Source organism: Macrobrachium nipponense, chromosome 29, assembly GCF_015104395.2.
Source record: "Macrobrachium nipponense isolate FS-2020 chromosome 29, ASM1510439v2, whole genome shotgun sequence".
Classification (NCBI taxonomy): Eukaryota; Metazoa; Arthropoda; class Malacostraca; order Decapoda; family Palaemonidae; genus Macrobrachium; species Macrobrachium nipponense.
In genome coordinates this window covers 19,323,317-19,338,791 of record NC_061092.1, presented here as the reverse complement: position 1 = coordinate 19,338,791, position 15,475 = coordinate 19,323,317, and the positions used below count along the sequence as shown (strand labels likewise).

General features: G+C 38.6%; 1 protein-coding gene across 1 annotated transcript in view; it reads left to right on the top strand.

Annotated features, from left to right (window-relative positions):
* Window positions 1–15,475, top strand: part of LOC135206170 (anaphase-promoting complex subunit 5-like) — a 621,184-nt gene that overhangs the window by 480,780 nt on the left and 124,929 nt on the right. Inside the window, exons 9-10 of the mRNA XM_064237464.1 lie at window positions 6,994–7,108; window positions 7,475–7,603. Of these exons, the coding sequence (XP_064093534.1) occupies window positions 6,994–7,108; window positions 7,475–7,603 (244 nt within the window). The remainder of the gene's footprint in view (window positions 1–6,993; window positions 7,109–7,474; window positions 7,604–15,475) is intronic.

The following is a 15,475-nucleotide window of genomic DNA, read 5'->3' as shown; positions in this document are numbered from 1 at the left end:
TCAGTATTGGCAATTCTTGGTTTCCAGGCCATATGTAGTATCTGATAACCCTATAAGAAGCCAGGGTAGTAAGTATTCAGGGATGGTTATGTCATTTCTTTGTTGTGTCAGAATTAGCCATACCATTCCAGTGTACTGTGTTTTTTAGACATTGGGTATAAAAGATTAAATTGCCAGTTAGCTGTTGCAAGATTTTTTTAAAATGATTGTTATGCAAAAGTGGTTTGCAAGAAGTGAATAAAAGGCTTATGACAGAGTCCCGAGACAAGAGGTATGGAGGAGCCTGAGGGAGAAGATGGTGCCAGAGAAGTATGTGCGATTGATACAAGAGATGTACCGGAATGTATTTACCAGAGTGAGGAGCAGTGTTTGGGGAGACAGAAGTTTTGAGGTGAGAGTAGGATTACACCAGGGGTCGGCTCTGAGCCCATTTATCTTTAACATAGTGATGGATGTTATAATAGAGGAAGTAGGGAGACAGTTACCATGGAACATATTGTATGCGGATGATATTGTTCTGTGTGCAGAGAGCAGGGAAGATCTGGAAGTGAAATTGGAAAGATGGAGACAAGTACTGGAGGACAGAGGAATGAGAATAAGTAGATCCAAGACAGAATATATGTGTAACACCACTGAGGGGATGATAGAGAAAGTATTCAGCTTGGTGGAGAGCAAATAAGGAGAGTTGATAAGTTTAAGTATTTGGGATCTTTTTGTTAATGCTGGAGGAAGTATGGAAGAAGAAGTAAAACATCGGGTACAGGCAGGCTGGAACAACTGGAGAGCGGCCTCGGAGTTCTTTGTGACAAAAGAGTGCCACTTAGGTTAAAAAAAAGGAAAATTTCACAAGACGGTGGTAAGAACAGCAATGCTGTATGGTACGGAAACAGCAAGCATGAGAAAAGCAGAGCAGAAGAAGATGGATGTGGCAGAAATGAGAATGCTTAGGTGGATGTCTGGGGTAACAAGAGTGGATAGGATCAGAAATGACTACATAAGGGGGTCAACTAAGGTGGTGGAAGTATCAAAGAAAGTGCAGGAGGGGAGCTGAGATGGTATGGACACCTGTTGAGGAGAGATGAGACCACGCTGGGAGATATACTATGGGAGTGGAGGTGCAAGGAAGGAAGAAAGAGAGGGAGACCAAGAAGAGATGGAAGGACTGTGTGAGAGGAGATTTACATGAGAAGGGAATTGATGAGGCAGAAGTGCAAGATAGAAATAGATGGAAACGGCTCATCCGAAACGGCGACCCCATATAAAATGGGAAAAAGCTGGGAAGAAGAAGAATAAAAGTAGACATAGTGAGGGAAACAAAAGAAAAAATTTCTAAAAGAAAAATCCCCCAATTTTTGGGGGGAAACCACTATGAATTTTCCATAGTAGTACAGTAATACCTCAATCTTTAGCAATTTGAGTTGCACAAATCCACAACAGTGTGACCTTTTCATTGGAACCTAACTAATGTGAGTATTTCATATACACATGAATGCAAACGCAACATTTTTGAATCCTGGAGAAACTTTGCAAAGGTGTTGATTAAATTTTTTTTATCTAATTTATAAGTTTTCAAGCTATTATGTGTAAATTGAATAACATTAAATAATAAAAATAATAATTTCTCTCTCTCTCTTCTCTCTCTCTCTCTCTCTCTCTCTCTCTCTCTCTCTCTCTCTCTCTCTCTTTGTATGTACTATGTTTATTAATATTTTCTTTAATTCATGATAGAATTTTAAAGAATAGCCTTTACATTTCACTTTTAAGTAAGAACAACTCTTCTCTTATATATCTCCTCCCTCCCATCTTCACGTACTGCATGAAAGAATTTTTGTGGTACATCTACTGTATCTACTATTTGTTTATTAGTATTTTCAAATAATAATAATAATATAATAGTAATAACACTTAAGCAGACCCTTTATTAAAAGTGATGGCTACCTCAGCAGTGTTATGTTTGTAGAGATTCTTCTCTATTTTTCGAATAGCAGCTTTTTCTCTACTACTTAAACAGGCTAGTAGAGCGCCTATGGAGGTCATTATCAAATACAGGGTCAAGATCGCTGTATATATTTCAACTTGTATAGATAAACTATGATGTCATAGTCATTAAAATCATTCTCTCTCTCTCTCTCTCTCTCTCTCTCTCTCTCTCTCTCTCTCTCTCTCTCTCTCTCTCGTTTTTTTGTAGCGAGCTTTCGTCTGGAGCTGCCAGACATTCTCTAGGCTGGGAGGCTGAATGTGAAATGCTTCTGGTGTGGTGTCCATCCTCCTTATATTTGGAGTCATCAGCAGGGGGTCTGCCCCATGCTGATCTATTGGCTGGCAGTGGTAAGTCTGTTTATCATTGGTCGCTTGAGCCAGGTCTCAAGCCACTTTTGCCATGTCGATAGTTGTGTTCTTGTAATCTTCCAGACCTCCTGAGGTGTGCAGTGACGTTGCTGGGCATTGCGTTACGCTGCAAGATGTTACGGCTAATTTGATCTTCGTTGGCTGCAGGAGTATCTTGTGCGGGGGAGTTGTCTTCCGTAGAGTTGTCGTGATTGGTGGTGTCATTGTTGGTGGCAGGTCTTCTCATACTCATGGGGAGGAGAAATTCTTCCTGCATCATATTTAGTACTGGTTTTATTTGCTGGATGAGAAGCACCTCCAGCAGGCGTAACCGATGGGCATCAGGGGCCTTCCTAATGATCTTAGTGTTCTGGATGATCACATCCTGAGAGATAGCCTCTTGATGTTTGGTGCGGGTGTGGTTCTTAATATCCCCCTCTTGGGCGTGACAGGAGAGTCTCTTAGACAGGCGCATGCTGGTCATAACTAAATAGGCGCTGCTGCAACCGTGACTGGGCATGTGTATTGGTATACCACATACATCTGCTTCAGGGGATCTTCAGAATTGAAGGACGTGTGACCTGATTATGTAAAATAATCCCTTCCCAATGGTACAAGACCCCGTGAAGCAGACGTATGTGGTATACCAATACGCATGCCCAGCATGCCTACTGAAGGCGCTTCTCATCCAGCAAATAAAACCATCTAAATACAATGCAGGAAGAATTTCTCCTCCCCACGAGTATGAGAAGACCTGCCACCAACAATGACACCACCAATCATGACAACTCTACGGAAGACAATGCCCCCGAACGAGATACTCCTGCAGCCAACGAAGATCAAATTAGCAGTGACGTCTCGCAGCATAACACAATGCCCAGCAATGTCACGGCGCATCTCAGGAGGTCTAGAAGATTACAAGAACGCAACCATTGACATGGTGAAAGTGGCTTGAGACCTGACTCAAGCGACCAATGATAAACAGACTTACAGCCGCCAGCCAATAGGAGATCAGCATGGGGCAGACTTCCTGCTGACGACCCCAAATATAAGTAGGACAGACACCACACCAGAAGCAGTCCAGAGAGAGAGAATTTGATGACTACTGAAAAAAACGCTATTCAAAAAATAATTAAGAATCTCTACAAACGTAATGATGCTGAGGTAGCCATCACTTTTAATAAAACAATAATAATAATATTAACCCTCTTACGCCGAAGCGGTAAAAAAAAAAAAATTGTCTCCCGTGTGCCGGAGGTGTTTCAGAGTGAGCATGGAAGCGGAAACAAATTTTTTTCAAAAAATCACAGCGCGCTTAGTTTTCAAGGTTAAGAGTTCATTTTTGGCTCCTTTTTTTGTCATTGGTTGAAGTTTAGTATGCAACCATCAGAAATGAAAAAATTATCATTATCATATATAAATAATGCGATATATGATAGCGCAAAAACAAAATTTCATATATAATTGTATTCAAATCGCGCTGTGCGCAAAACGGTTAAAGGTAACAAGTTACTTTTTTTTCGTTGTAATGTACACTAAATTGCGATCATTTTGGTATATAACACATTGTAAAACGATAAAAGCAACACAGAGAAAATATTATCACAAAATAATGCATGAATTCGTAACGCGCGGACGTAAACAAATTTTTTTCAAAAATTCACCATAAATCTAAATATTGTCCTAGAGACTTCCAATTTCTTTCAAAATGAAGACAAATGATTGAATATTACTATACTGTAAGAGTATTAGCTTACAATTGCAGTTTTCGACCATATCTGACGAGTTAAATTTGACCAAATGTCAGAAATTTTTTTATATATATATTTTTTATATGCCAATTATTTTGGGGGGAAAAAATAAGAAAAAAAGAAACTATCAACCCTTCAAATATTTTTTGTTTTATTCTACATGAAATTGCGCACATTTTCATATATAAAACTCTATGAAATGCCTAATATGAAACTGAGCAAATATTCCGAGAATGGGACGTACACATTTCGGAGATTTGTGGCGGAGAATCCGCGCGCGGAGGGAAGGAAAGATTTTTTTTAAAATTCACCATAAATCTAAATATTTTGCTAGAGACTTCGAATTTGTTTCAAGATGAAGATAAATGACTGAATAATTTACTAGACTGTAAGAGTTTTAGCTTACAATTGTGTTTCCGGTGACCATTTTCAGGTAGAGTCAAAGTTTGACGAATGTGGTTTTTTCTTCTATTTATCGTGATTTATATGCAAACATATTTCAAAAATGAGAAAAGCTACAACCTCCAATTAGTTTTTGTTGTATTCTACATGAAATTGCACACATTTTCATATATAAAACTTTATGTAACGGCTAATTTAAAATGGTGCAAACATTACCACAATCGCACATATGATTTTTTCGGAAGAGTTACCGCGCGGATGTAAAGAAAATGTTATTTTTTTCATAAATTCACCATAAATCGAAATATTGTGCTAGAGACTTCCAATTTGTTGCAAAATGAAGGTAAATGCTTGAATATTACTAGAATATAAGCGTTTTAGCTTTCAATTGTGTTTTTTTACCATTTCGGTAGAGTCAAAGTTGACCAAAGGTTGAAATTTTGGCAATTATCGTTATTTATATGAAAATATCTCAAAACTGATAAAAGCTACAACCATGGGTTGTTTTTAGTTGTATTGTGCATGAAATTGCGCACATTTCCATATATAAAACTTTATATAATGGCTAATTTTAAAATGGTGCAAACATTACCACAATCACATGTATGCTTTTTTTCGGAAGAGTTACCGCGCGGACGTAAGGAAAAAGTTTTTTCATAAATTCACCATAAATCGAAATATTGTGCTAGAAACTTCCAATTAGTTGCAAAATTAAGGTAAATGATTGAATATTACTAAAATATAAGAGTTTTAGCTTACAATTGCGTTTTTTGACCATTTCGGTAGAGTCAAAGTTGACAATGAAGGTTGAAATTTTGGCAATTATTGTTATTTATATGAAAATATCTCAAAACTGATAAAAGCTACAATCATGAGTATTTTATTGTTGTATTCTACATAAAAATGCGCACATTTTCATATATAATACTTCATGTAATGGCTAATTTACAATGGTACAAAAATTATGTCAAAGTGACGAAATAATTTCCGAGATGTGTCACAGATACTTTTTAGTGCGGCAAGAAAGAAATTTGCGCTTGCGCGCCATGCATAACGATTGTAAACAAAACAACACCTTGATCCGTGAACTCCCAGTATCCCCTAAGGCGCGTGATTCAAAAGTTTTAGGCTGGTAGGCCTATAAGTATTTTTCCGCGAATTTTAAAAAAAAACTTTTGTAAGTCGACGTAAAATACATCCAGTTGGCACACGGGAGACAAAAAATGTCGACGTAAAATACTATAAATGTAATAACAAAATGATGCTTATAAAGAATTATTTCCCTCATCTTTCTTTTCAACTCCAAAGAAGATTGAAGTCCAGAGCTTTCAAATATGTCAAGTAATGTGACAGGAGGGAGAATGTTGCTAGATTAGCAATCAAAGATTTGTACTCCTCTCTCTCTCTCTCTCTCTCTCTCTCTCTCTCTCTCTCTCCTCTCTTCTCTCTCTCTCTCTCTGTATGTAACGTTTGGAAACGCCTCTATTTTTACCAACCTTTTATCTCTCTCTCTCTCTCTCTCTCTCTCTCTCTCTCTCTCTCTCTCTCTCTCTCTCTCTCTCTCTCTCCCTGTGTATGTAACGTTTGGAAACGCCTCTATTTTTACCAACCTTTTACTCTCTCTCTCTCTCTCTCTCTCTCTCTCTCTCTCTCTCTCTCTCTCTCTCATTTCATTTCATTTAAAAATTAGCTTAATACTTACGTAAAGACTACTGTTTTCCCTCTCTCATAGTTAGTGGTAATGTAGATCATTTTCAGTTGATCTATTTTTACCTTTATGTAACTTCTAGAACTGTAAATGCCTATTCAAAAACAGACACTTCACCAAGAGTTGTATTAGTCCAAATAGAAAGGACTATTTGTTCAAGAAAAGGAATTTCAGAAACAAAGAGCAAGCGTTAGAATAAAGAATTTCTTAAAAGTCGTTTAGAACACTTCTAAAAATAGATTGGTTGGTTGGAAGGGGGAAGGAAGAGAGAACTATTTATATTGTATGTATGTAATCTTCACACTCCTATATTTTACCGACCATTTATTTCTTTTTTATGGGTACGTAATGAATTAAGTTAACTTTTAAATGAAATTACAGTCACTTTAATTTTATTTAAAAGTTAACTTGATATCTAGGGAGCATGATTAAGGTCGTATTTAGTGAGGCTGTCCCAAACTTACGCGAAAATTCCCCTGACATGAGGGGGTCTGAAACCTAACCACACGTAAGATCAGGGTATTACTGTACTTACCAGATTGGCTTTGGCTCATGTCAATTTGCTATTTGTTGTGTATATTTAGATCAAGGTAGCCTCATACTAGCATGGTCACTTACTCTTGGAGCCTCCCACAGGAGTATTGCTGATGGGTTAAGAATAATTCCAGCAATTGTGTATTACAGTATCTTCATTGTGCTTCTAATTTTTTATTTAAATACTTATTATTTTTACAGATGATCTTGGTACAAGATGTGAGAAGCTTTCCTTATTGGTCTGTGTTCATGTTATTGTCTTCTTTCTAGGAAAGTTGGATTAGCAATTCTAAAGGAAGCTATTCGTCTTGCACAAGAATGTAGTGATCATGCTTGCTTACAACATGCCTTATCATGGTTATATGTGTTATCACCAACACAAAAGGTTAGATAATGAAAAGTTTTTCTGGTGATTTATTAGAAAATTATTTTGACTCAATCTTTTATGAACTGTTATCATATCCAATATCAGATGCAATGTGTATTTCCCCAACTGTAGTAAACCGTAACTGTAATCCATGTTTCTGGTAACTTCAGAATAATTCAGTTTTGCTATTATCAATTTCTGTTTTGCATTCGGAATAAATCATATGTAATGTAAATGGCTTATAGTTAGTGAAAAATTTAAATTGTTTAAAATCCATGTACATATTCATAGACATCCACAAGAGATTAAGCTGTAAGGGAATTTTCAACAACAGTTACTGGTTTTTATAGCTGTAGTGTACTTATAAAGACAATTAATTTTCAGAGTCAGCTGATGAGACGATCAATCATAAAAAGTAGTGAGCTTTCTTTAAGCTATCTAAGTTCACTAGGTCGCTTGAATCATGCAGCACAGTTAGCATATACACGGGCATCACCATCACATCTTCTACAAGTAAGTTTAAATTTAAAAAAATTGACAGCTCTGCAGAGGAACAGTTCCTTAGACAATCTGATGCTTTTTTGTAAAGTACTTACTTAGTTTCATTGACAGCAACTACTTTGAACCTGGAAATATTCACAGTAGTTTTATTTCTTAAGATTTTGTGGTAGAGTTGTATATCAAAATAGAAATAACTAACATCACAGTGAAAGCTGAGCATATGGCTGATTGAAAACCATACCGGAATGCATACTTATTGACCAATAGTGACTACAAACCTATATTTCTTTGTTTAAAAGCAAAAAGAGCCGTACACCAATAAGTATGGTAAGTATTTATAATAGATTATTACAGAAACATTGTAAAACAGTGTTTTGTTCATATTAGAAATTCAGATTTATAAGGTAAAAATATCATTTGTATATAATATCTGTACTGTAATTTGGTTATTCATCAATGTAAAATAAATAAGGTAAATACATAAGCAAACGCTAAAAAAGCAAAGTATTACTATAAAGCAAATTGCAAGGGCTGTGAAAATAATTCAACATAAGGGAATGAAGCTGACAAGTTGCTGTGGATATATGCAAACCTGGACATAGAACCAGGCTGTGGTTGAAGGCGTTTAAACAGATATACCTTTATTTAAGTATGTCTTACCCTTTTAGATGAGTGAGCTATCCCTCACTTATGATGTGATTAGTTTCTGACAACTGCATCATCGTAAGTTCGATATCATATAGGATAGTTGAATCCTTTATGTAATGTTTTACCATCAGTATGGGCCCCTTGAACTTAAAGATCTTATTTAAACCATTTAATGTATGTATTTTACAATGTAGCTTACTCTTATGAAAAACCACTGAATGCTTGATTTCATTGGTACTTTAAAGGGATTTTGACGAAGGAAAAATCTATTTCTGGGCTCAGCCTGTGTCGCTACGTGAAATGTCCCTTTAGCACACATTTCTAAGGTATAAATATTGCTATAATACCAGAGAAAAAAGCTAATATGGAAATGCCAGAATATTCTGGCTCGCTCACCTTATTTAAGGTGTCGGTATGGTTTCTGGGGCGAGTGAAACCACTACCAGAGGTCCTTTGCCATTTAGATTCATCCTTCTTCAATATCCCTCATCTACAGAGGAGCTGATCTAAGGCCCACTACTCACTACCGTTACGGCTAGCGCCTCTGACGTCATTCCTTTCGATAGCATGATCCACACCACACGTGTTTTTCTGCTCTGTGTTGTGTTCTCTTTGGAATTCTTCTTTATTCACCATGGAACGTCAAGCTTCTACTGCATCCAAATTAAGTACTGCTATTAATGTTTAACACCATTTAGGGACTGCCGTGGGCACGTTTAACCGATTTATTTAGGTTTTTATGGACGGCGTCCCATTCGCGTCTCGCTCCCGCATGTTACTTTGTTTCGTGCCCCATTCGGTCCCCTATACCGTTTGGGCTAGATTCTTGCTTAGCAGTACATTCTTATGATTGCAATGATGCATTTATTGACGTTTTATTCTTTATCCACATGGGGGATGTTATCCGACCTCATGCTCAGCTCGTAGCCTACATCATTTCCTTTCAGCTTAGAATTTCATGCATGCATGTTTATTTTAGTTGTCAGGTTACCTCTTCATTAGGCACCCTTTTGAAGGACTATTAGTTCTTCTCCCTTGTCCTCGAGCCACCCTGGCTGCCTACCCCGCGTTTTTTCGTCACGGCATATAGGCTAGCTGCTCGGAGTCGCCAGGCTGGTCTATCCTTCTCGGTTGGCTTGACCCAGTTTCTCCAGGACATTTCTCTTTCTCTACCATCTGAAACTCACTTCCTTTCCCCCCGTGTTACGATAGGATGTTTATTTTGTATTTCTCATGTTCATCGAGACGGCTTTGGCTGGCCTATAGGCCTCTTCTGATCGAATGGTCTTTCTCATCGCGTGGTTAACCACATGGCCGAGAGAGTTCCAGGCGACTGCGTATGAGCCATCCCGCGTCGGTCCTTCTAGCCCCTTTCCCCCCACCTTGGGGGAAGGTACGCTCGCTCATGCTGTCTTAGGCAGCCGATCTGAGCATCCTCCCTTTCCTCCCTCTCTTGAGGGGGACAGGGGAGGTAGCTGGAGGGCTCGCGGCGAGTGGGTCGGCTCCATGCCGTTCTCCCCAGTAGAGTAGGGGGGGACCCTGCTCGGCCGAGCCTCGGTTGGCCACCAGGCTTGGTTGGGCTCGGCTCTCCTCGGCTTTCGGGTCGCGTTCTCCTACCGCTAGTCACCATCCCCTCCCGCTCCGGCGGATCAGGACCCCGGCGCAGCCAGGTCCGCTTTAGGTTGGTGATATACTAAGGAGGCCCCGGCCTCCATACAAGAGTACGCTTTTTGCATGCACGGTTTTAAATATATATAACATCATTATCCTTAGTTTAAACTTGGCGGAGACCCCGCTACCCCTCTGGGGATATTCACCAACTTATCCTAGTTTTAAGTTTTCGACGGCGGAGTTATCAAACCCCGCCGTTTTTATATTGGTCCCCTCCTGCCCCTCACCCAGTGTTCGGACTACTCCTCGCTCCGGCGTACGGATTAGGTAGTCTTCCTGATTCAGTGACTACACTGTTCTCCGGCATCGCCGGAGACACACTGTTTCAAGCTGTTCTACCGATCCTGTCGGATGACCCACCACATTACACGGTCAAAGAGCAGGTAGAGACTGAACCTTGTTACCTTTTAACACCGGAACACTCTGGTGTTATGACATATCACATCACGGACTTATTCCGGAACGTTGGTGATGATACTCATGTGTCATTTCACTTACAGGTCACCCATTGTATGGAGTCAGGCTGTAACGCCGTGCTACAAGACCCCTGTGGGCACGAGGTCTGCCAGACCCATGCCACCTGCGCGATCCGCTTCAACAAGTCCCTGGTGTGGCACCATGAGAGTTGCCTGATTTGCTACGAGTTCGTAGACCAGGTCTCCTCTGAGGTGGGTGGCGTTTCAAGTCTACACAGTAATACAATGAGTACCAATGACTGATATAGTCTTTGATATATCCATTAAGTTATGTCATAGTTTAATCTAAGTAGCACTATGATTTTTTGAAAATATAGATAACACATTCAGCAGGGGAATTAAAGTAACAGAGTATGAATTGAAAGTTTTAGAGAGGAAAATGGATGAGAGATTGAGAGATTTTAAAGATTGGGAAACAGCTGTATGAATTCATGAGAGGAAGAGGGGCAGTGGATACCATCTTCAGTTGAAAATCATTTCTTCAACGACACTCATGTAGAAATTGGCAAATAGAACCCTTCATGGGGATCTCATTGCCACACTGTCAATCTGGCAATATAGGTGTTGTCTGTGGGTGGTGAATGGGACCTTCTTAGTGCATATTTCAAGAAGGGCTTTTAGGGCTTCTTTGGGGATGTTCAAAGCCTGTGTGCCCTCACTATATACATTACCAAGGATGTGCTCAATCGTCTCGTCGACTGGAATGTTAGTGAAGAGGCTCTTGATGTCAAGAGAGGCCATGATACCTGTAGATGGAGAGTCTTGAAGTTTACGTAAAAGGTTAGTAGACAACTGTGAACAATACCTGTGAGGGATATATAGCGTGAGGAGTTCATTGAGTCTCTGTGATGTTGTAAGTTGGAGTTGATATTTGACTTACAATTGGGCGTAGAGGATTACCAGGCTTGTGGGTTTTTACAGTGCCGTAAATGTACCCTGGATTAAAGTCAGCCTGGGCAAGGGGAAGCTTGGCGCCTTTCCTTGTGACAGATGTTCTAGGCTATCCTATTAATGTCTCATTGGATGTCTTCGATGGTGTTCTTGTTGGTCAGCCAGTATTTGGTCCAGTTTCTTGTAATATTAAGAGGTCTAGATAAGCACTAGGAATTGAAAGAAACAGCTAATAACTTGAGAGAAAATCAAGAAATCACAATAAGAAGAGCAATGCTGTTGCCCTAGTGCTTAGCCAGACTTTTGAATATTAATAGAAACTGGACCAAATACTGGCTGACCAATCCAAATTCAGATAAATCAACAAGAACCCCATCAAAGACATCCAACGAGACATTAATAGGACGGTTGAGAGCATCCATGCTGCAAGGAATACCCCCAGTTTTCCTGTTGCCCAGGCTGACTATAATCCAGGGTATATTAATGGCACCATAAAAACCCACAAGCCTGATACTAATCCTCTACGCCTGATTACAAGTCAAATACCAACTCGACTTACAAAATTGTGAAGAGACTGTGAACTCCTCATGTCATATATCCCTGACAGGTATTGTTTACAGTCTTCTGACTTTTAACGTAAACTTCGAGACTGTCTACAGGTATTGTCAGCTCTCTTGACATCGACAAGACAATTGAGCACATCCTCGAGAGTATATAGAAATGAAGACACACAGGCTTTGTACATCCCTGAAGATGCCCTTAAAGCCCTTCTTGTAATATGCACCAAGAGGGCCCCATTCACCACCCACAGAAGACATCTTTATTGCCAGATTTATGGCATGGCAATGGGATCCCCATGAAGGGTTCTGTTTGCCAATTTGTACACGATTGTCGTTGAAGAAAGGGTTTTTAGTAAGATCCCCTGCCCTCCTCAATACCATCATTACATAGACGACACCTTCATAAGAGTCGACAAAGAAGAGGGTCTTGAAACTTTAAGGACTTTGAAGAATGTTCCGTCCTCTGCTTCATGTGTGAACGCAGCATTAATAGTACCCTACACTTCTTGGACATTCAGGTACAGCAGACTCCTACGGGTTGTACCGACATGGTTTATAAAGAAAACCACGAATCTGGGTCTATGCCTTAATGGGTCCAGAGTGCCCAGACAGGTATAAAAGATCTGTGGTAGTTGCCTTCGTCCATTGTGCCCTCACACACTGCTCCATGTGGGGAGAAATCACGAGTGAGATTGACAGGTCCACACAGATCCTCATCAACAGCAACTTCACAAATCAAACTTAAGACTCCATAAATAACTGGCACCGGGAAGCATGACAGAAACCAGTAACAACCAAAGTGGATCCATAAAGATATTTTATAAAAACTATATGCACCATAAATATTTACAAGATGAAAAGGCTATCCAGAAAATAATAATGGAAAATGTCTCCCCCACTGCAGAAGGGGTTAAATTAGCCTCTTAATTTATTATAAATAGGAAAACCAGCCAGCTGCTTCTTTAAAACAACCAGCGGCCCCAGAAACGTGTTTGAAGAAGAGTGTAATCTACAAATTCACATGCCTGGTGGAAGGATACCACCACTTCTATGTCGGGATGACCATTACCAGACTTTCTAAGCGTCTCTCCTGCCACCATAACAGAAGACCAAAAAGAGCCCAGCTCCCAATGAAAGTAGAAATTATTGACCAAGCACTGGACTGAAGACGTCTACAGTTTCTCGAGGCACTGCATATATTAGAAAAAAGCCGAATATCAACAGAGTAAAAGAAACAGAATTTCTGCCCAACATCATAAGAAGAAACCAACTGACACCATACACCACCGTGAGAGAGAGAGGGGGAGAGATTGAAAGAGAGAGAGAGAGCTGGAAGCTGATGACATGTCACCTGGATTACATTAAAATACCTAAATACCTACAACCCTGTTGGTGGGTAGTCCAACCAACAAGGGTGTCATCTCCCCCCCCCCCCCCCCCCTCACAAGGGTGCGTCTATGGGATCTCAACGCCTCAGAGACTGATTTCATCACCAACCTACGACTAATTAACCCTTAAACGCAGAAGGGGTATATTAAAAATTGTCTTCCGTGTGCTGAGGCGGTCTCGGAGTGAGCGCGGGAGCGGAAAAAATATTTTTTTCAAAAAATCACAGCGCGCTTAGTTTTCAAGATTAAGAGTTCATTTTAGGCTCCTTTTTTTGTCATTGCCTGAAATTTAGTATGCAACCATCAGAAATGAAAAATATTATCATTATCATATATAAATAATGCGATATATGATAGCGCGAAAACAAAATTTCATATATAATTGTATTAAAATCGCGCTATGCGCAAAACGGTGAAAGGTAACGATTTAATTTTTGTTGTTGTAATGTACACTAAACTGCGATCATTTTGGTATATAACACATTGTAAAACGATAAAAGCAACACAGAAAATATTATCACAAAATAATGCATGAATTCGTAACGCACGGACGTAAACAAATATTTTTTTCAAAAATTCACCATAAATCTAAATATTGTCCTAGAGACTTCCAATTTCTTTCAAAATGAAGACAAATGATTGAATATTACTATACTGTAAGAGTATTAGCTTACAATTGCAGTTTTCTACCATATCTGACAAGTTACAGTTGACCGAATGTCAAATTTTTTTATATATTTTTTTTATATGCAATTATTTCAGAAATTAGAAAAGCTACAACCTTCAAATATATTTGTTTTATTCTACATGAAATTGCACACATTTTCATATATAAAACTCTATGAAATGCCTAATATGAAACGGAGCAAATATTCCGAGAATGCGACGTACATATTTTAGAGATTTGTGGCTGAGAATCCGTGCGCGGAGGGAAGGAAAGTTTTTTTTTTTAAATTCACCATAAATCTAAATATTGTGCTAGAGACTTCAAATTTGTTTCAAGATGAAGATAAATGACTGAATATTACTAGACTGTAAGAGTTTTAGCTTACAATTGCGTTTTTCGACCATTTCAGTAGAGTCAAAGTTGACCGAATGTGGTTTTTTTTCTATTTATTGTGATTTATATGCAAATATTTCAAAAATGAGAAAAGCTACAACCTTTAATTATATTTTGTTGTATTCTACATGAAATTGCGCACATTTTCATTTATAAAACTTTATGTAACGGCTAATTTAAAATGGTGCAAACATTACCACAATCGCACATATGATTTTTTCGGAAGAGTTACCGCGCGGACGTAAAGAAAATGCACCATAAATCGAAATATTGTGCTAGAGACTTCCAATTTGTTGCAAAATGAAGGTAAATGATTGAATATTACTAGAATATAAGAGTTTCAGCTTACAATTGCATTTTTCGACCATTTCGGTAGAGTCAAAGTTGACCGAAGGTTGAAAATTTGTCACTTAAAATTTTTAATATGAAAATATTTCAAAACTGATAAAAGCTACAACCATGGGTTGTTTTCAGTTGTATTGTGCATGAAATTGCGCACATTTCCATATATAAAACTTTATCTAACGGCTAATTTTAAAATGGTGCAAACATTACCACAATCGCATGTATGATTTTTTTCGGAATATTTACCGCACGGACGTAAGGAAAAATTTTTACATAAATTCACCATAAATTTAAATATTGTGCTAGAGACTTGCAACTTGTTGCAAAATGAAGGTAAATGATTGAATATTACTAAAATATAAGAGTTTTAGCTTACAATTGCGCTTTTCGACCATTTCGGTAGAGTCAAAGTTGACCGAAGGTTGAAATTTTGGCACTTATCGTTATTTATATGAAAATATCTCAAAACTGATAAAAGCTACAATCATGAGTATTTTTTTGTTGTATTCTACATAAAAATGCGCACATTTTCATATATAATACTCCATGTAACGGCTAATTTTAAATGGTACAAAAATTATGTCAACGTGACAAAATAATTTCCGAGATGTGTCACAGATACTTTTTAGTGCGGCAAGAAAGAAATTTGCGCTTGCGCGCCTGCGTAACGATTGTAAACAAAACAACACCTTGATCCGTGAACTCCCAGCATCCCCCAAGGCGCTTGATTCAAGAGTTGGTAGGCCTATAAGTATTTTTCCGCGAATTTTAAAAAAAACTTTTGTATGTCGACGTAAAATACGTCCAGTCGGCACCTGAGAGACAAAAAATGTCGATGTAAAATA